The 22,758-nt window shown below is 35.3% G+C and overlaps 1 protein-coding gene across 1 annotated transcript in view; it reads left to right on the forward strand.

The window, feature by feature from the left end:
• The window catches only part of LOC113095913 (fibulin-2-like), a 47,925-nt gene extending 26,944 nt beyond the window's left edge, over positions 1-20,981 (forward strand). The window contains exons 7-17 of the mRNA XM_026261245.1: positions 574-684; positions 2,155-2,256; positions 8,771-8,905; positions 12,233-12,370; positions 12,585-12,728; positions 13,799-13,927; positions 14,470-14,595; positions 15,300-15,416; positions 15,763-15,891; positions 17,574-17,697; positions 19,254-20,981. Of these exons, the coding sequence (XP_026117030.1) occupies positions 574-684; positions 2,155-2,256; positions 8,771-8,905; positions 12,233-12,370; positions 12,585-12,728; positions 13,799-13,927; positions 14,470-14,595; positions 15,300-15,416; positions 15,763-15,891; positions 17,574-17,697; positions 19,254-19,611 (1,613 nt within the window). The 3' untranslated portion in view covers positions 19,612-20,981. The remainder of the gene's footprint in view (positions 1-573; positions 685-2,154; positions 2,257-8,770; positions 8,906-12,232; positions 12,371-12,584; positions 12,729-13,798; positions 13,928-14,469; positions 14,596-15,299; positions 15,417-15,762; positions 15,892-17,573; positions 17,698-19,253) is intronic.
• The last annotated feature ends 1,777 nt before the right edge of the window (positions 20,982-22,758 follow it).

Raw genomic sequence — 22,758 nt, forward strand, 5'->3', positions numbered from 1 at the left:
GCAAATCTCAATCTCCATTATTCATTGGTTTGTTTTGTACCACTTGAAGGTGATTGGAGCTTTCAGGCAAGATCCCAATTATTCAGTCACTGATGTAACACTGAACGTTACTAACTGATATGGAACTATTCCTAAAGATTCTACCTTTGTGTTGCCTGATTCACTGCAGTTTGTAATTATTTATCTTGCTTCCCTAGTTATATGGCCAAACCCTAGCAATGCCACTGCATGATGGGATTACAATCATGTGTCAATATTGGACGTGTTGATAGAGAAAGTGTTGTTCTGCTCCAGTGTGACACTTGACTCATGATCTCATGTCTGGAATGAACTAATGATACAGTACAAACTTCTCTCCAGCAATCTTCAGCCTACTTTAGGAATGGAAGGAATTCTGATGACAAGATATATGTTGGCAAATGTCACAAATCAAAGCACTTTCCATAATTTATCATCTGGTCATGATTAAATGTTGGAGAAAAACTCTCCATCATATGCAGTTATTCTAAGGCCATCTAACAGATGCAGAATGAAAAAGAATGACTCACTGTTTTCTCTCTGTTTTTTCCACAGAGAACCAGGAAGAAGACAACAGAGTAGGTGAGGAAGACAGGCTGCTTACTGTAGCTCCAGCAAGACAAGAAACTGCAACTCAAACCCTAGACTTACGTAACCCATGTTCAGGTATGTGGTATACGATGCCATCGATCTCATTGATTTTCACTATAACAATAAACATGGTAGCATATTTTATTATTACATTATAGTTATGTAATATATTAATAATTATATAGTTTTATAATATTTATCTATTTATCATACATAAATTTTTTTATTTATATTGACTATTAACCTCATTTTATTAGTTTTTGTACCTATTACAGCATCACATATGATCACATATCACAAAATACTTTTTACATTTTTTTATTATTTTGATCAGTAGCCGGCCTATTAGTCATGTCTTGACATATTGGGTTGTTTTGATGTGCATATAACATTGTTCTTTCAATTGTCATGAGATGGATATACTATTTCAATGATCTGTAACATTCTGGCACTGTGACAGAGAACTAAATTCCAAATCGTGTAGCCTCTCACAGGTACTGTAAGGTCATTCCAGTATTCTGCACTACATATGTTATCTTAATAGAAACATGCTGAACAGAGAAGGAAAATCATCACTGACTCTTTTTCCCTCCTCATCCAGCTGGCCATCCAGAAGATATAGCACTTTACAAGATATAGTCTGTAGTACGCCACAAGGTTTAATGTATATCTGGTTTGGGACTGATGGTAGGCGTTTAAGGACTTAAGCATTTACTGGAAGTCTGTGTTGTCTGGGGCACTGTCGTGTTTCTGGAGTATCAATCAGTACGGAAATGATCTGGAAGTATCTGGGTGACTCATTAAGTCATGCTGATTACAGTTTAATTTTCAAGTAAATCTGTTAGGGCCATACAGAAGGCCCGCACTCAGCAAGGTGCTTTTATATCTGGGCTCTTGCTTCTAAAATGAAAAATTAAAACCATAAAAAATTGTTTCATCACTTGAAATAAACGGAAGAGGAAATAAAATGAAATATACTGTATCTAAAAACTAGCTGCCAAAGCATCCATTCTCATTTACTTTTAATTTAACTTTAAGTACTAAAAGAACAAAAACTGAAATAAAATTATTTAGAACTATAGACATATTTAAGAGAAAATAATAAGAAAAATGACAAATGACTACTAAAACTTATCAATTAATTTAAAATGTAAAAATAAAACCAAATTTAAACTATTATTATACACTATAACATTACATTAATGATACTAAAAATAACACAAATTTAAACAACTTCTATGTGTTCACACTAGTGTTTTAAACATTATATTAAATTTTTTATTATTTTATTATTTTTATGTTGTTGTTTTTTTTCATGACATTTGATCATTCTCTCACACATCCTGGAAAGTCTTTTCAGGTTTGAGGTATCATTCATGTCTATAGCACAAATTTTGCAACTTTTAATATTTAGGGGGTAGTTCAAATCCTTATAACCTCAAGTATGAACAATAACGATAGTGATCCTTGCTGTAGTAGGTATAATGTAATGTCTAAAAACGAAGTGTGAAAGATTCATTAACTGGGTTTTGCTATGGTCTGCAGGTAATGGGCCTTGCTCTCAGAAGTGCTCGGTTGTTAGAGGACTGGCCCAATGTTCCTGTTTCCCAGGATTCTCTCTGATGGCTGATGGACACACCTGTGAAGGTAAAGTACTCTAAATTGGTCTAAAACTACACACACAATCACTTCTCAGCCCAGCTGTCAGAAAACCCTGATAACTTTGGTAACAAAAAATATGTTCTTCGAAAGTTTTGCTAGCATTCCCATTAAGTTATGAAAACAGTTTGTGAGGTAACAGAGCTCCCCACTGAGCCACTGTGCTGCCCTGCTTATAGTAATGTTGATATTATTTAAATTATGAAAATTAATTAATTTCTTAAAGCCACAGGTATAGATTTTAAAATGAACAGAAATTGTAAGTAATAAAAAGTTTAGACACATTTTTAAGAGTGTTTGCATTTTTCCAGAGTGCATTAAATGTCTAAATTACAAAAATAATAAATAAGACTTCACTTTAAAATTGACATTTTACTGTAGTAGTATTGTACTACTGTTATTTTACTGTATTAGTTCACTAAAAGTTAATGGGAATGTTAACTCAACTTTAGAGGATCATTTTTTGTTAGCTGGGATGAAGTTAGGGTATATACAACATGCAGTCTTTGTTTATTCCTTATGCATGTCTTGTGACTACATGTTGTCTTCAGTTCTCTTTAATGATCAAATAAGAATTAATGTTTAAAAAAAGATTTGATGAACGTCCAACTAAACCATTCCAAAAAATATGTTCCATGTATGATGTATATATAACATTTTTGTTTCTAATTTTTAAAGACCATGATAACTTTGAACAAACATTCATTCAAACATTCTTCAAGTAAAAATAACATCATAAGTATGTTGTTCCAAGAATGTTTTATCTCAATGATATGAGAATGTACACAGAGTAAAAATAACAGTTTATGGATGTTCCATGGATGTGATGATAATGAAAACATTCAGCATATAAAAATATTATAAGGATGCTTTGAGAATATTAGTCATGGAATGTTTTCTCTCAACATTATAAGAACATTCATTAAGTACAAATAATATCATAAGGATGTCTTAAGAACTTCTAAGAACATTTTCTCTCTACGTTACGAGAACATAATTGAATATCAATAACGTTATAAGAACGTCCGATAAACATTATCTTCAGAATGTTTTGTCCTAACATTTACATTTCTTTGAAAGAACGTCAGTGAAAGTTATGGGAAAGTTCCCGGTTTGCTGGGAAAACTACCCCACGAATCAATCCTTTATTGGACTGAATCACTCATGTATAACAGTTATGCCCAAAGGATTAAGACAAGAGATTTTTCATGACCTGAACATCACAGTCTTACCTGAGGATCTGCTTCCTTCATCTTCCCTGATCCATGACCAATTACTCTCCTTCAGCCCTGACTACAATAATAAACAGTGACCTCAGCCTCGGGTTCGACAGCTCCGCTCTCTCACAATACATCTTCCTGTCCGATCCGACACTTTTACCGCATGTTTATTTAATGGACTGATAGTATTGCAGACAATATATTTCAAGGTCTTTCCAATCCATATCCTGAACTTGTCATGGAGGGGGCTAATAAAATTGCCATACACCGCTGTTACTATAAACCGGATCAGAAACACAATATTTTGTTGATACAGATTTCTTTTTTTAATTTACGGTATGACACCTGACTATAAACGACTGTGACAGGTGAAAAATGCGATACAGTAAGAAAAACGTTTATGTAATGTATTAAATATACTAAAATACATAAATGCAATTAAAAACATTCTTAGACTCCTTTATTTCTACATTTTTGCTAATTTTTCAATGATTTTTTTCAACATTCAAAGGATTTGGGTTTATGTTGTACCATTTTAAATTGCAATGAGGATTTCAAAACGTGATGTGGATTAATAACATTAAATGGCCTGTCAGTTCTGTCAGTTGTGACTAATATTAGCTTTATATCATACAGTCTGGCATAAAATACTGTTTATGTATCTGCTTGGCCTTCACCCAAGATCTCACTGGGATCATATTCTACAATCTGACCAGCAATGGTCGTAAAGGACAGAACAAATTGCACAGTGTACATCAGCTTTTAACTTCTACAGCAAATGTAGAAGTAACAAATAGTCATTTCACATTCTCTGATTGACTTAAGCTTGTTTTGAATTACGTACGGTGACATTCAACAACAATTAATATTTTGTATCTGACTGAAACTTGAATTGCCTACATGAGGCACAACATGAATGTCAAATTTTACTATATACTTGATTCAGGAGACCTAAACTGTAAATCAGTGTAATTTTTGCATGTGAGGACAATTTAAGGGATGATAAAATTGAAATGGCTTCAGCTGAGAGAGCAGTTTTTACTGTTGAATTATCTCAGTATTTCAAGAGTTTATTTCTCTCTCTTTCTGTGTCTCTCCGTCAAAGCGTTCCCATATGCTGAATGTGGGTGGGCAGAGACCTTGATTTCGTTTTTGGAAGTAACAAGCCAAAAACTTACAGAAACTGGATGGATTTTTTTTTATAAAATGTTTTAGTATTAGCTATCATTCAACATATCAGATCAATTTACACTTCCAAATGCAAAATAGAAGACTACATATTTAAATCCTTCCTGGAGTTTCTCTAGCATCTGTTTCTCTTTGTAAGTCATATTCACATGGTAAACATTAAGAGTTATAGATTCATAAAGCCATGCATGCATTTGATTTTGCCCCATTTTGAACAACAATAAAATGGTTGATTAACTGAGAGCAAACCGCATTATTAGAAACAAAACCTGGTCTGGTTTTGTACCTCGTAAAATGCTAGTATGAATTCATGATGGTGGAGGTGGCGTTTATATATTACATGTGTTTTTGCATGTGTGCATGTGTTGTTTTCTTCCACTAAACTGTTGTGCACCTTAGATGTGAATGAGTGCACAAGCGGCAGACACAAGTGCTCTCGGGACATGGTGTGTGTGAACCAGGAGGGGTCCTACCAGTGTGTGCGGCTGAATGAGATGTGCTATGAGGGCTTTATTCTCAACCAGAATAGAGATTGTGTGGATAAGAGGTTTCAACTGGCACTGTGGGACCATTTTAGCTCACTGTTGGGGCATGTTTGTCCATTTCTTGCCCAGATAAACACTCACTAACACACAAGGAGGAAATACAAAACTCATCAGCATGCTCTTACAACTAGCTCACATACATATGTTTGCATTATGGGTATTATGTTTGCTCAGAATTCTCACCAGAAGCTGAGGGGCCCCACTGAATTTGTGTTGCCTTGCTCCAGACATAACCAAAACATAGCAGGCATTGGTGGTTAGCATACACGAATGTCTCAATTAATTACAAAACAGTTTGATTCTTGAGAAAGTTAATGGGAGTCTTAGAATGGCCTCTAAACCAAATAGAAGAAATGCCGTAGTACAGACGGAAAATGGGTGTAGGCTTTGAAAATTATAGTTCAGTTTTTACATTTGGACAGTTTTTTAATGGTTTTGAAAAACGAATGATGAAGCAAATAATGATCATGCATGTCAACAATTTCCCTGACATTGACGAGTTATCTCGTCATTTAGAAGACAACGTTTTCCAGCCATTGACGAATCTTTACTGCTTTTTGTGTTTTCACTATTATATACTCAGGGGTATAATGAACGAGTACAAAACCTCTTGAACAAAAGCACGCATGAACAGGATGGAAAAACTAGCGATCTCTTATGGAAACAGATGCATATGAAAAATAATGTGATTGTCAGCAATGGACAGCATATAAGTGAAAACTGCATAAAGTTTGATGAAACAGGAAGTGGTATATGTCTGTGCAAGCTTTGGAGGTGTTGGTGGAAGTGATTTACTGGATTTATAGTTTGATAATCATACTGAATATTGTCCAGATGTAGTTTTTCATAAAAATGTGATTTTCTTACCTTTTTGCTCTAAATTATACATTTTTATGAAACCTACCTATATTCAAGTGTGGATTAAAAAAAAAAAAGAATGCTTTAAGCTAGAATAAAATGCTTAAAAAAAAAAAATAATAAAAAAAAAAAGTAGAGGCTTTGATCTTTATTTTGGTGTATTGCATATTCAAATATTCATACAGCAAAATATACTGTAGGCCATAACATTTTAATGAAAATCATCAAAATCGCTGGCAGTGGCTGGCAACTTTTTTCAAAAATGCTCTTGGTTAAAGGACCAGTGCACCAAAAATGAAATTTCTTTTACTATTTACTAATTGTTGTTCATTTTTGTTGACAAAATTTGCCCTCATATTTATATTATTTATATCTTATTCTAAATAATTTTATCATACAGTTTATGGTTTAATACTTTAATACATTTGTAATGAATTGATTTATATATGACTTCTTAGTACTTTCATAAGTATCTACAAAATGAAGAATTGAAATGTGTTTGTATGCGTGTTCATAATAATGTTATTTTAGTATTATTTATATACTATTATGTTATTTATTAACTAACTTTATCAGCTACAGTAGTATTTATTAGAATTATCTCTTATTTTTTTAATTTTCAGTTTTAATTTGAAATTAAGCTTTTGTACTTTTGCATGCATTTTTACGTGCAAAATATATTTATATTTAGCTTACATTTTTATTTCAGTTTTAGTACCTAGACTTAATCTTATTTATTTCAGTTAACAGGCAACATTTCTAATTTTTAAGTTTAAAAAATAAAGTTTTTCATTTTACATTTGTACGCTTTTATCCAAAGTGGCAAAGTAAAAAGAGGAACAAAAGCAATTTGTCAAAGAGACAATAATATTTGTAATACATTACAATTGTCATGGTTATCTACTGTGTAGGAACGAGGAACAAGGGGACGTAGGAGGTTGCAGGAATAACAGTCTTTAATAGACAAACCAAAGGTTACACAGGGTAGGCAGGAGACACACATAGCACCATCAGGAGACGAACAATGCAGGACAGACAACACGGGACAGACAACACTATAAATACAGGGGTAAATGAGGGGAATAGACAAGACACACCTGAACCAAATGAAAGAAAATCAAACGAGGGAGAAACTGGGTCAAGGGGAACACACAGGGAGCAAAACACACACAAAGAAAGTCCAGGGTTGTGACAATAATGTTTTATTTAGTTTTAGTTTTAGTTAAAAAACAACACTGACAAACATGTGAACCCAAGCATGAAGCCATCTTTGCAGGTCATCATCACCCTTTCATCCTAACCTTGATCGATCACGGCAACACCACTGATGTAGAAATAATGTTGATATACCATAATCGTGATATCTTGCACTGAAGTCACATCCCCTTGCAATAGCACTAACCCACTGCCCTTTGCCTCTGGTCTACAGAAATGTATTATTCATCCCATGCATTTCCTCTAATGCATTAAAGAGCACCACGTTTTAAAAGAGAATAGACCATATTGTTATGATAAAGCAAATTTTTTGAATAAGTGCCACTGTTCGTGTACGCTGATGAGGCAGCTTATGACACTTCTGTGCTGGATCTGCAACAGAGTGCAAGAGGGTGTCAAAGCTGCTTTCTGTCTGCCTTTTGGTGCTAAATAACATGCACATGAATGCAGGAAGCTTTAAAAAAAGATCTTACAGTGATCTCACTTGCCTGGAGCCACAAGTGTGGATCATTAAAGGGTTCGTCCACATAAAAAAAAAAAACCTGTCATCGTTTACTTGAGTTCATGTCATTCTCTGTGGAACATAAAAAGACCCTTTAATAGCTGGTGTGCCTGACGTATGTCCTGATTTGTAAACTGTATAAAAAATTGTTTATAGATATTTTTATTTAGAGTAATCTCTTTTTTTTCAAACTTCTCCCTTTTTCTCTCAAAACAACTCAATAGACTTTCACATATTCACATATTAACACACATTCAATGGCATTGACTATTAATGTGTGCTTCCTGAAAACAAGGTTCACAATGTGTGGTCACTGTCATTACAATAGTGAAGTGACTCTGTTTTACCTAAAAGCTTTCGTGGTGGAAAGTCCAAATATGGGTGCCCAATAAAACTTTCATGAAAATGTTTTTGATGTTACCAGTTGTTGTGTGGAACATTTAAGGTATCATGTGTTGTTGTTGTTTTTTTCTCCTAATGTGGCCAGAAGAAAGCTCAAACATTTCCACCCAGTCCCCTGAAATTATTTACTCTGGCTATAACATGACAGATTGAATCCCTTTATTGGCCCACCAATAAGCCATTGCCTAGGCTTCAAGTAATTATTTTCTCCTCTCCCTGGGCCATGATTGTTTTCCAATCTTGTTTAGATTTTTTTTTTACTTTCTTCAATATAGTCTAGAGTTATTGAATGAATCTGGCTAACCAAATATCTTGACAGTTCACCACAGTGCCAGAACTATAAAGAACTTGAAATAAAATGCCTTATGTGTGCCATGTCTAATGAAATTATGCTGCAGGTTCTGCCGGTCTTTGTTTTTTACACTGCTTTCTCACCTGCTTGCGTCTCCATCAGCATCAGCTTCTCCATTATAGGTTTTTGTGGATGCAACTCTCCATTTGTTTCCCTGGCTCTGTGTGAGGATGTTATACTTTTGAGCTCTGTAAAATTATGCTGTGCTTTTGCTTTGCAGATATGAACGAGTGTGTGACAAACACACATACCTGCCAGGCTGAGGAACGCTGCGTGAACACGATAGGAGGGTTTGTGTGTGAGAGGCAGATCTCATGTTCGAGCGGTTACCAGCTGAGGAATGGAGTGTGTGAAGGTGGGCAAAATATCAACAAATGCTCACACATATACACACACACAACACACATGCAATTTTGTTTTCCTAATTTACCTAATTCACCTTTTCCTAATTTCTTAATTTCCATTAATGAGTCTCTTAGTACTTTTAAGGAATAGATATTTTCGAAAAATAAAAATAACATTCAGTCTGTTACCAAATAAATCAGTGCACAACAGATAAATAAATCTGAAATAATTTTTAAAATTAAAATGTTTTAGGGAAAGCATAAATATAATGCAAGTATTTGTATTCAGTTAAACAAATTCAACTATATTTAATTAAAATACTTAAACTGTGTTTAATTTAATGTGTATCTTACCTACAAATATACCTCAGTGACTGGTTTTGTGGTCCATTGCATTTAGCAATATTTGTTCAAGCAACAGTGTGAATTTGGGGGTGGGACTGTCAGTTTGTGTCACCAGTGAGAAACGGAGAAGTGATCAGGAAAACAGATCAGCAGAAACATGACAGCGACCCAACTCTCGCCCTGCTATAAGAGTCATCTTGTGGTGATGCATATGGACAAAATCAATAACAAACGGTCTTCCATCCTTGTCAGAGTCCTCTAGCACATACTATTCCACAGATCATGGACCAGTGTCTTCATCATCTAAACACACCACCGTCACCGCTTCAGAGAAGAACCAGAAACCATTCATTAATCTGTGCAGTAAAATGTGAATTTTGCAGGCCTTCGCAGTTCGAAAGAGGCCACAGCTGATTGCCTCCGGCTCTTGCTTGCTAACATCTAAAGATTCTCGCAGTCTGTTTTTACACAAAGCAGATGCCTAGACACATCTAACCATTGCCTTTGAACAGAGAAAACTTTGCAAGAGTCTCTGACTCTTGTCAGGATTGGCCTGAAGCATTCTAATACTGTAAATGTGGAAGAATAATAATCAGAATAAGTGTCAGAATGGAAATAGTGGATTTTAACTAATTGCAGGCTTTGGATATCTGAAATTGAGGGGGTGGGAAAGTAGGCTTCATGTTGCATGTTTATGTAATGGTTCTAAGAAATTATATTTTACCTGATTTCTGAATGTTGAATATAATGCAATGAAAATGGTGTACCAGACAATATCATGAATTTTTTTCTGTTGACTTGTCTTCGGGCTACATGCTAAAACAACATTCAAACATGAGCAGTGCACTCCAGTTAAAAAACAAATGACATTAATGAGCTTGTTCTTTTTAATAAATATACAGCATGACCATACAGTATGATTCATGAAAAATGTATTAATTTTTAGAGGATTCTTTTTTTGTGAATTAAAAACTGCATGATCATGGTAATCTGATTCCAAACGAATCTCTTTTTTAAGCTGGTTATTTTTTAGTGAAACAACAACATACAGTGTGACCAGTGTAGTCCAATTCCAGAGGTGGACTTACCCATTAGCCAAAGGTAGGCAACCACCATGGGACCCCAAAAGTCAAGGGCCCCCACGGGTGCTTTTTACTTTGTTTATCACCACGACAACCATCTGCGTGTCGGAGTTGAACACACTTGAAAATATCATGAATCTGAAGCTGTGATTTTATATTGAGCAACAGTGCGTATTATATGTTTATTGGTTTAAATGCGGCTTACTTGTTCATAACAACCCAAGTAGAGGACACATACACAGTGTGTTTGGTTGATATGATCCTTAGGTTTGTAAATGTATAATTTATTTTTTATGTATATATATATATATATATATATATATATATATATATATATATATATATATATATATATATATATATATATATATATATATATATATATATATATTTTTTTTTTTTTCATTCAAATTTGTAATTGAAATAACTAAAATAAGTGTATTTTAAAGTTTATAATTAGACAGCCTTTGGCAGGCTTATGCTGCTCACACTTATTCAATGAATGAAAAGAATCGTCTTCAGAAAACATTCCATGGCATTTTCATTTTATCTGATAAAGTAGCGTTTATGAGCGCAGTGCTGCTTTGTTTACATTTGTTACCGGGGAAACCGCTGTATTTCTGATGTTCCAAAAGAGATTACTGCTGGCAGAGAATCAATGTGCATTTTTTTATAAACACATTTGCAGTTTTTGTTCAGACCAATGTGAAAATCCACCCAGATAACCCCGTTTTAAATTAATATCATAATTTATATTTCCGACTCATTTCTTATCTTAAAAAACTTTTTAAAGGCTCAGCTGTGAGGTTTTATAATTTTATTTGTTTTTGTAAAAAACTGTAAATCAATTGCTATTTCATGGTCTACAAGGTAAAAAAAAAAAAGCAATTATAACGTACATGGAAAATGTAGAAACACTGGACACAACTGTGGGGCACCACTATGCAGCAGCAAGCATCACTACAAAAAAAGGAACCTTAAGGCTAAATTTATAAATGTGTGCAAATACATTGGGGCCCATTCATATATTTTGCCTGTGGCCCCCAACAAATCACTAAATCCGCCCCTGTCCAATTCATAAACAAATGACTCATTATAAGCCAATTATTTTTAGTGAATCAGAAACACACAGCATGACCAGTGCAATGTGATTCATGAACAAATGAGTCTTATAAGCTGATGTTATATATTTATTAATTTTTTAATGAATCAAATGATGGATGGTTCAGACGGTGGAAATTCAGTTCCCAAGTCAATCACTGATTCTTATGGTTATTTTAATGATTATGAGTTCAAAAAGACAAGATACCAGTTTGAATCCTTCTCTGAACTTATTCCATCAGAACGGATATTGAATCAACATTTGACGCAGTTACTTGAAATGCAGGTTATTATTGCTTTTAATGGTGTAATGATGAAGAAAGTTTAATCACTGTAATGATGAAGAAAGTTTTATGTCAACAACTTGTGAAATAAAAAATCCTTTTTTTTTTTACTTTAATAGCATGCAATTGTGGATGACTGTAAAGAAACCAGGGTTTGATCCTGTGAGATCATCTGCCTTGAAGTGGAAGCATGCTTTCCTGGCCTGTTATTGAGCCACAGTGCCACCTAATGTGAAGTTCTAACTTGTAATTGAGTAGTGTTGTGATCTCTGTCCAAAACCATCTCCTCCATCAGATATCTCAGATGAGCTCTGTCTATTCATTATGCTGCTATGCTTGCCAAATTTGGTGAGATTTACAGATTTTCCTGAAGGTTTTAAGAGAGAAAAACGTAAACTGTTTGGACATTATAACAGCATCAGTCTCGTAAGCTAAACAAATCTATCAGAGCAGGAACCCGACTGTGGTGTCCTGCTGTCTGTTCCACTGGCCTGTTTTGACATCTGATGTACTCTTTCATTTCTAGACATCGATGAGTGTGTTACTCGAACCCATAACTGTGGGATGGGCTTCCAGTGTCAGAACACTGACGGCTCATTCACGTGTATCCCAAAGCAAGGCTGCCTCACAGGCTTCACTCAGGACTCACATGGCAACTGCATCGGTAAGACAGGAGAGTCACTCAGTGCCCCCTAGTGGACATATGCATGAAGAATACCAAAATCTGAAAATTTTAATTTAATTTAATGTCCCATCAAGCAAAAACACTTACATGACAAACACGTTTTTTTTTTGTTTTTTTTGTTACAAGAAAGTTGCTTTTTGTTTCTTTTGCCTACACTTTTGTGATTTTTATGCTCTCTCTAATTGTATTTTAGACATCGATGAATGCAGTAGTGTGAAAGACCCATGTACATCCGGCTTTAACTGCATAAATACTGTGGGCTCTTACACCTGTCAGCGCAAGATTATCATGTGCAGTCGGGGTTACCATTCCAGTCCTGATGGAGCACGATGTATCGGTAATGATGCACATGAATATAAACACCTATACCTTAATCCTACAACTTCTAAGAACAAACTCTTTCAAACCTTTCAATGGTTTTAGATATTTTTTATTATATATACAGTATATATACATTCTGTAAAAAATGTTAGCCTGAATGCACTGTAAGTCGCTTTGGATACAAGCATCTGCTAAATGCATACATTTAATTTAATTTAAATTTAATATATAAAAATAGACATACATTAATATTGAAAAGTTTGGGGTCAGCAAGATGTATTTTTTAAGAAACCAATACTGTTATTTAGTGAGGATTACAAAAGATTTTTATTTCAATTATTTTTATTAGAATCCTGAATCCTTGTATCATGGTTCCACAAAAATATAAGCAGCATAACTGTTTTCAACATTGATGAAAAAAAAAATGTTTCTTGAGGACCAAATCAGCATAGAATAATTTGTGAAGGATCATGTGACACTGAAGACTGTCCAAATTCAGCTTTGCCATCACAGGAATAAATGACATTTATGACAAATATATTACAGAAAAAACAGGAATTTTAGATTGTAATCATATTTCACAATATTACTATTTTAACTTTATTTTTGATTAAATAAATGGTAAGCATGATCCTTCTTTTAAAAACATTCAAAAATCATACTGACCCCAAACTGGTAGTGTACAATATTAGATAAAATATTGTTTATAGATACATATTAATTATACATATTATGATTACTTTTTTTGTTTTTGTTTTTTTGAAGCAAGGCTTGACAAAAGCCAGTTCCACTTGTTTAAACAACATACCTAAGAAGTACTGTGTCTGTACTATAGTAAACTATGGTATGACATGATAATACCATGATACTGAACGATAACCTCATTCATATACCAAGGAACCTGAAAAATACCAAGCTACTACTATGACGCATGTACAAAAAAATCATGCTGTTTGTATCATGGTGCATTACAATTTTGAAAAACCACTTTATTAGCATGGACATTTTTGTTGCCATTTCTGTAAGCATATGCTAACTGGACTTGTAAAGTCTGCAATAACTAGTAAGACTGTTTAATATGTACAGATGTAGATGAATGTCAGACGGGCACCCACCGCTGTGGAGAGGGCCAAATCTGTCACAACCTGCCCGGCAGCTACCGCTGTGACTGCCAAACCGGCTACCAGTACGACGCCGTTCGCCAGCTCTGTGTGGGTGCGTATCAACACACACAATGACACACACAACAAATACACAGCCACAACACATCTTTAGTCAGAATAGCAAGTTCACACAGTAGGCATGCTGACCAGAACTTCACTACAAATATGATCTTACAGAATACTATGCAATACAGGAGGAAGTTTGTTTGTGTGTTTTGTTTACATTAGCATTAGCATCTGTATCACAGGAAAACTGACTTCTGACCTTAAACCTAAAAAAAAAAAAAGAAGTACCTGAAACCACACCTACAAAATAAAGCACTTGAAGGGTTTAAAAAGAGTTTGGATACCGTGACTGAATCACCTGAAGGATATCATCTTCTCTGTGATTAGCCAGACTAACAGTGTGCGGATAAAAGAAGCTGACAGCAGCTCATGCGCCATAGAGCATGCAGATTATCCTAATGTCTTATCTCTTTTATTCCTATAGCAGAGTGAAAGAAGACAGCAAGGCAGGAAGAGAGAGAGAGATGCTCCCCAGACTATAGTATGTTTTTTAACTAATGCAGTTCTCTGCATCTTTTCTGCTGGCAGATGTAAATGAGTGTTGGCGGTACACGGGCCGCCTGTGCGCCCAGACCTGTGATAACACGCCGGGCTCCTACCAGTGCTCCTGTACCACTGGCTTCTCCCTGGCCTTTGATGGCAAGAACTGTGAAGGTACATCCATTTGCACTAGCGGAATTGAACAGGGATCTGTCTGCCTGCGAAGAATGTGTTGCGTTTTGGCAGTATGAATCTTCTTTCTTTCCAATTAGAGTGAGACACGAATAGAGTGAAAAACAAAAATAGACGAGCAAACTGTCAGCTGAAGAGTTTTCTAGAGGACTGAAGCACCCTTTTTTTTACTAGTTCTATTATGGCCAGATCCATTAATTTATTCAGAGTTTGTTTCAAGGACTTGGCGGGTGATATAGCCTGAGGAACTTTTTATGAGGTGAGGGAGGGAGTAAAATAAACAGTAAACAAAAATATACTCCATGTGCCATTTGCAGAGTTAGTAGTTTAATAATACAATTTTTTTTTATTCATGAACATGATAGTTGAATATAAGAAACAGCTATTCATGTTCTCCATTATGATCCGAGAATAATCCATTAGTCATACATAAATAGTGCAGAATCATAAATATTAACTCTTTTTTTATTATATTTATTTTATTTTATTTGGCAGCTGTCTAACCTTTTCCCCAGGTTTTAATTAGATTTTCAATCCCCAAATTTCTGTGTGGTATCAGACTTTTGGACCCCGTTTATATATGCACTGATATATGACACCCGCCAAGACTGTAATGATTTATGCAAATTTGTACAAACAAACGGTTTTTAGTCCAGAAACTTGATGTTTTCTGTGTTCTCTCATAGATATTAATGAATGTGACGGCAATCCCTGCAGTCAGGAGTGTGCAAACATTTACGGCTCTTACCAGTGTTATTGCCGAATGGGCTACTACCTGAAAGAGGATGGGCACTCGTGTGAAGGTGAGGTGCTATTGATGTCCTTAAGCCAGGAAATATATAAAAATTAGTTTTCATCATTTCATTTGTACCCATTAAGGATGAAAGAGCAAGGACACATTCACATTATACTGTATGTTGATTAAAAAGATGATGGGGATATGAGATCGATAATGTCTTGAATATTTGAATAAGAATGGATTTTTTTTTCAGCACAGTGTAACAATTAGTGTGCTGTTGGCACATTTTCTTAAACACAAATCTTTCTGGTTAATGGCCAAATCCATCTCACAGAGGTTTGTTGTGATGTTCTTTATAAATAGCTAGTTTTCTCAGTGATACAGATGAAATGCTCTTATTTGATTTCTAGATATCGACGAGTGTTCACAGAGCATTGGAAACCTCTGTGAATTCCAGTGTGTGAACGTCCCAGGCAGCTACACATGTGCCTGTCCTCCCCATGGTTACTCTATGTCACCTAATGGACGCACTTGTCAAGGTAACACTAAAGTCATATTTTACTTCATCTTATTACATATAAGTCTTTGCTTCATCTTCTGTATGAATAAAATAACATTTCATAAGACCAAATGTTTAGGATTTATGTTCTGACTGTCCTATTAAAATGATAGTCTTCTCAAAATTAAAATTCTGTCATCATTAACTGTTACAAACCTGTATGTAGGGGTGGGGAATATGACCAAAATCTTATATCACGAGTAATTTTATTTCATGGTAACAATATATATCACAGAATAGTTATATTTGCTTTAAATAATTTAGCTTTAAAATTGGTTTGGGCATGTGGAGTGTCTAATAGTAAAATGCAACACCATGAAATACCTGTTATTTACTTTGATTTTTTCAGTTACTTATATTGGCCTCTTTTTGCATTTAAATTGGCTTATTCTGACTGTTAACACTGAAAATGATGCATGTTTTTTTCTAGGGCATTGGTTAAATTCATGATTGCTGTTGTGTCATAGTGTCTGTCTGCATATTTTAGTTATATCTGGTCATTTTCTTTAATGTATTTGCACAGATTTTATCCATTTTCCTGGGAAATGTATCTATTTTCATATTATTTTGTCATCATTATTTTATTTTAAGGAGTTCAAATGGTCCTTATCAATGCCTTGATTGACATGGCAATAACATTCTGTAACATTATTTTGACAGTTATCGTTTTGGGTGTTTTTTTTTTCTTGTTGTTGGAGTGGTTGGGTATTGATTAGGTTTTAGGCTGGGAATCATCCATCCAAGCTGGCAACACTGCTCTGACAGTCTCTCAGACAGGGCGCACATGTAGCAAATTGATTCCTCTTTCACTGCTGATTGTGTTTCAGTGGCTATTATATTATATTATATTATATTATATTATATTATATTATATTATATTATATTATATTATATTATATTTCCCCCATTGATGTCGCTGCTCTCCTTTCACAAAAAGCAGTTCGGACATTCTGCTAAGTATCTCAGTCTTATTTAGCACAAAGAAGTAAGTGCAGTTTTTGGGTGAACAGTTCTTTTAGACTGTGGTTCATATTCTTGCCAACTCCTTTCTAAAGCCAAATGCTACAAACCTAATCCTGAGCCTTAATTTCTCTAATTGGCACATTGTGTTGTGAAGAGCTAACCTCAGGTTCAACACAGAGCTGCTCGGTGTCCTCCATCGCTCACCAAAAGATCACGAAATTGACGAAACTCCCTCAGGCTCTCAAGATAGGAAAGTCGATGAGAGGTGAAGAAGAGCCTATACTTGCTCCCGAAGGGTAGCGCTAGCCTGCACCAAACAAATTAGTCTGCGGATTGGAGCCGGCGAGCTGTAACGAGGACTTTGCTTTTGTAAAATGAGATGAATAATAAATTACTTCTGGAGGGGCCAAAATCGACTCCTACCAGAATGAAGCCCCTGACAACCCTGCTAGCATTGATTGGGGCCAGATAAAATGTTACATGCGCTGCCATTTAGCTATTTATTTATGTAATAAAGCCTTACAAAATCTAATAGTTTACTTTTTTATTCCCCATTGAATTTCCATTTACTTTTTTTATGTAAGAAATGAGAACTAAAAAGAATACTTAGGAAAGGAATTGTTGACCTGAAAGATTTAAGCAGTTAATCGAATGGATATATGACATCTATTTAGCTGTTGTCTTCCCTTTTGTTCTCAGATATTGATGAATGTGCCACTGGATCGCACAATTGCTCTGCTTCCCAGACTTGTTTCAACATCCAAGGAGGCTTCCGTTGCTTGTCATTTGCTTGTCCAGACAACTACAGGAGAGTGTCAGACATGTAAGTATGGCCTGCGGGGTTTTCCCCAATCACATTTATCATGCAGAACACATGTGGGCTCCAACAGTGAACCTGCCAGCGTGGATGGAGCCTGTCCAACTCACCACCGTGATCAAAAAGTTTCATAACTCTTAAAGGGATAGTTCACCCAGGATCCCAATCAAACCAAGAACCACAACAAACTTAAAGGGATAGTTCACCCAAAAATGAAAATTACCCCATGATTTACTCACCCTCAAACCATCCTAGGTGTATATGACTTTCTTCTTTCAGACAAATACAAATGGGTGTTATATATAAAAAAAAAAATGTCTTGGCTGTTCCAAGCTTTATAATGGCAGTGAATGGTGGTTGAGATTTTAAAGCAAAATAAAGTGCATCCATCAATAAAACTTTATAACATTTATAACCTTTTTGGAGCTTTTAAGTTTTGATTAACTGCCCTTTTAATACAAGAATTAAATGATCTGTCTGATTTAAAGTATTATTACATAATGGTGAAACTGGAAATTATCCAGATGCACATGCACACCTGCTGTACTAGCTCTGTACATCCGCATTGCTTAGAGCATAAATACATTCATTACAGCATCCTTGTGTCTTCTGTATTGACGCCGGCTCCTTACAGAGCATGGTTCCTGCTAAGCAAAGGGAATGGAGGCAGATTGTGTTGATTAGGCAGTAGTTCAAACACACACGTCTGGCCAGTGTCAGCATGGACTCTGACTGGTGGGAACTCCCACTGCTCACCATCAGCCCCCCTGAGATTCGTAGCTTTGTCAGAGATTTAACAGCAGCTAGGAGTCAGCAGGTCCCGAAACACCTGCGCTGACTACGTTGTGGTCATTTAAGGAGACCGTATCACTGTATTACTCTAATGTTGCCCATGTACTGTATGTCATGCTGTAGAAGATTTAGTTAAACAGCGGATCAAGACAATCAAGTCAGGGTGTTTTCAAATGGGTGGTCCTTATTAATCCACATCAAAAGAGCCCACCCCTAAGTATCTATATGGCTCCTTCATATTATCACCGAACAGCACACCTCATGTGTTCTGTTGTTGTTTTGTACTGTGCTTTAATGTTCTATTTGTTTATTTATCGATTTGTTATTCCAGTGTTTTTTTTTCTGTTGAACACAAAAGAAGATATTTTGGAGAATGTTTCGTTTTGCTTAAATTCTTTTGAATAAAACTAATAAATGAATAAATAACAAATTTCAGTTTATAAACAGGGCAGTGAAGCATTTTTCAATACAGTTTAAACATTTTGATAAATGCTACAACAACAGAAAACTGAAACGACACCAAACTCCAATTATTTTTATTGTATGGAAAGAACAACAGTGAGACATTTCTTTCAAAATATCACCTTGTATGTTCCACGGCAGAAAGACAAACATCTTTGGAATGACATATTGAGCTATCACTTTAAGATAGCCTGTCCTAAGAGCAATTTTAGATGTTTGACATTAAAACATAAATTTGGCCAGGGTCTTTGCAGGACAAACCTTACACATTCTGTATGCCAAAACCCTGACCTCTCCCCTGCTTTTAGACGCTGCGAGCGAATAAGTTGCCCCAACTTCCAGCAATGCCAGACCATGCCATTACGCATCACGTACTACCAGCTGAGCTTCCAGACCAACATCATCATCCCAGCTCAGATCTTCCGCATCGGACCCTCGCCCGCCTACTCGGGTGACAACATCATCATCAGCATCCCGCGAGGAAATGAGGAAGGCTACTTCAGCACACGGAAGCTTAACAGCTTCACGGGCGCGGTGTACCTGCACCGGCAGGTGCGGGAGCCGCGGGACTTCCTCATCGATGTGGAAATGAAGCTGCTGCGTCAAGGAACTTTCACAACTTTCCTGGCCCGCATCTACGTGTTCATCACTGCAAACTCCATGTGATGTTACACTCGTCTTTAATAATGCCTTTGATTCCACATGGTGCTAAACTCTTCAAGCTTTTGCCTTGAAGTGGTCATCTTAGATCTTTAGGCTTCTGTTTGCCTAACCGATTTTGCTCAGAGAGACTTTGATGGGACTCTCCCAGTGGGATCCAACCGCTTTTTGTATTTTATTTTATTTTTATATTTTTTGAGTAGAGTGAGAACAAACAGGATGGAGTACAGAGACTGACAGAAACATTTGGCTTTAAAAAGTCCTGGCTTTTCCTCTTCAAAGTTTTGAAAGTACTTTACACCAGCTGCTATTTATACTGTACCAATTTATCCTGATTGCCTGAAACTGCTTTTTATAGCACTTCATTATTTTTCTAACATCACTATGTTACTCCTCGGGGGGGTTAGCAGAATAGAGCTGAGGTAGAGTTACATATTTGTAATGGCTGTCACGTTTCAAACATAAGCCGTTGAAGTACTGTGCCATTTAAACATCTATTAATTTCACAGCTCATTCGAAATAACTGATAACTGTATTTGAAAATGTATAATTCACATGAGTGCCTCAGTTCGGAGCAAACCAGCCCGCCAAAGAGAACATCTGTAATCATTGCATTGAACACTTGCAATTAAAAAGGTGTATGATTGTTATTATAGATTCTGATGTTTGTTTCAGTTGCGCTTCCTATGTAGCTCTTGGTGCTAATATACCATTTTGGAAACATTTGACACGCATACATGAAGAGTGTGTGAGCTCCAAAGCAGCACTGAGAATGTTTTCATTGTTATTTTGTAATACTGGACCTATTTTATTGAATTACTGTCTTGAAAATCCGTCTCAGGGTAAAGCATAAAATAATCTCGATATACTCTGTAATGCACATCATATCGGAAATCATATTGAATATCAACATAAAAGAGCTTCATTTTCATTAAATTCATGCAACAACCAAATGTATCAGTGTAATAATGTAGTACATATCTGTCTTAGTGGATTCAGTTCTTCAATAAAAGCAACATCAATACTTTTATTATGATCTTAGAGATTACTTCAGATGTTTGTCACTTCATTTGTTTGTTCCGTTTTTATAAAAAATAAAAGACCACCTCCTAGTGGTGGAAAGATGAAGTATAGCTTGTGGCCTGAGGCTCACTGTGATTTCGGCATGTTGCATTAGCAATAAACCACCATCAAATTTTATGATGATATAATTGCACAAGTAATGATGCATTTTATTGTACTATCAAATGCATTTAAAGTCAACATTATTTTTGTTCAATCGATGTCCCCCCTGGTCTTTTTGTAAACGATTTATCAGCGCTTGTTATTAAAAAGAAAAAATGCTTGTAATCTTTAATAAAAAAAGCAATATCTTGCTCTTTCTCTGAAAGGACTTTTCTTTGTGGGATTTTGAAAACGTTAATCAATTGATTAACACAATAAAAAGGTCAATTGTGTATATCTCACAATTTTGGTCAATTAGTAAATTATGTAAATTGTGAAATTTTATCTCATAATTCTGACTTCTTATTTCTCTCAACTGCGAGTTTATATCTCACAATTCTCAGAGTTGTGTTATATAAAATCAGAATTGAAAGATATAAACACAGAATTGAAAAGGATAAACTTGCAATCATGAGGGGAAAAAAGTCCACTGTGAGAAAAGTCACAATTACCTTTTTCATTTCTTATTTTGTGAATGAAACAAAATCAAAATTGTAAGATGTAAAACTTGAATTCTGAGACAATCACAATTCTGAATGCTATCTATTTATTTGAGTAAAAACACGATCAATCTAAATACCAATGAATAAAAAAGCTTCTGCATATTACATGTCCTGTTCCACTCAAAACTACATATTATAATAGTAAAACGAGTTGCGAACAACATTTGACTGTCAAGAAGTAGCCTAAAGACAAAAAACAAAAACTCTGTATTATGTGTTGCCATTTATATTAGAAAGGTGGGCTGTTTTCAGCTTTTGGAACAGCCTGCAGAGTCAAGGAGCTTCGCTCTTTACCCCTCTCATTGTGCTTTCCATCACAAATTCTCATCAGACCTTAGCGCTATCATTTTCTGTCACACCCTGGAGGCCGCTCAACCCTGCCTTTCATTGTGTAGGTATCAGAAAAGGGCGTACATTGTTCAAAGCTGGCAGTATGGTCGTGTATGTAGTACATCCCTACAGATAACCTCTGCATGCTATCGGCAAGTAGGAGGAATGATACGATTCGTCAGCTCAACAGCACACTGTAAATCACACTGAAACTAGCCTGGTTTAAACAAACAAACACACACAAAAAAAAACACTATGTCCAGGAAGTAAGCGTGTCGCAATTGCTGTTGAGAGAATATTTACACCTAATATACACTGATATGTCTTATTAAACAGAATGTCTTTAATAAAAGTGACTATCAAAACAATTACAATAAGATTCATATATCACTCTGTAATATGGCCATAGATCACTTATGGAGCAGTTGCAATAAGTTTTGTGTGATAGTGTTGCATGGGTGGCCCCTGTCCTGGCTGTCAACAGTCGAGGCTCAAACACTTCTGTCCATCCTACACACTTACAGTAGGAGTGTGCTGCTTCTTACAGATAATGGTCTTCCCTCTTCATCCTTATCAGTCAGACTAAAAATACATTGTTGTGTTCCTGGGAAGCCAGTGTTCAGCTCGAGGAGGGGAAGCCACTGAGAGAAACATTGGCTATTCCTATGATAAAGATGCTCAAAGGAAGTTATGAACCTTGTGACAATATTCACACAAATTCTTGATGATTCTCTTACTTTGTCACTGATTTAATTTTGGGCATTATGCAGTGGGCATAATAAGTATCTCTCTCTCTCTAGGTTTATTTTTATTGTAGAAAACATTTTTGTTTACTTTAAGTTTTTCATCCAATGTTATACTTTAATTCAGCTTTATTTCAATTAACAAAATGTTTTAGTTTTATTTAACTATATAATAAATGTGTAAGCATATGAATTTTTTTTAAAATTGTATTTATTTATTTATTTTCTTTGATTTATTTATTTTTGTAAAAGCTTAAAAAAATTGACCCCGATGTAAATTTAGTGGATGTACAGTATTTTCCCCAAGTACATATGTGTAGTTCATTACAGTTTAAAATAAGTATCCATTGTTT

Source organism: Carassius auratus, unplaced genomic scaffold, assembly GCF_003368295.1.
Source record: "Carassius auratus strain Wakin unplaced genomic scaffold, ASM336829v1 scaf_tig00215808, whole genome shotgun sequence".
Classification (NCBI taxonomy): domain Eukaryota; kingdom Metazoa; phylum Chordata; class Actinopteri; order Cypriniformes; family Cyprinidae; genus Carassius; species Carassius auratus.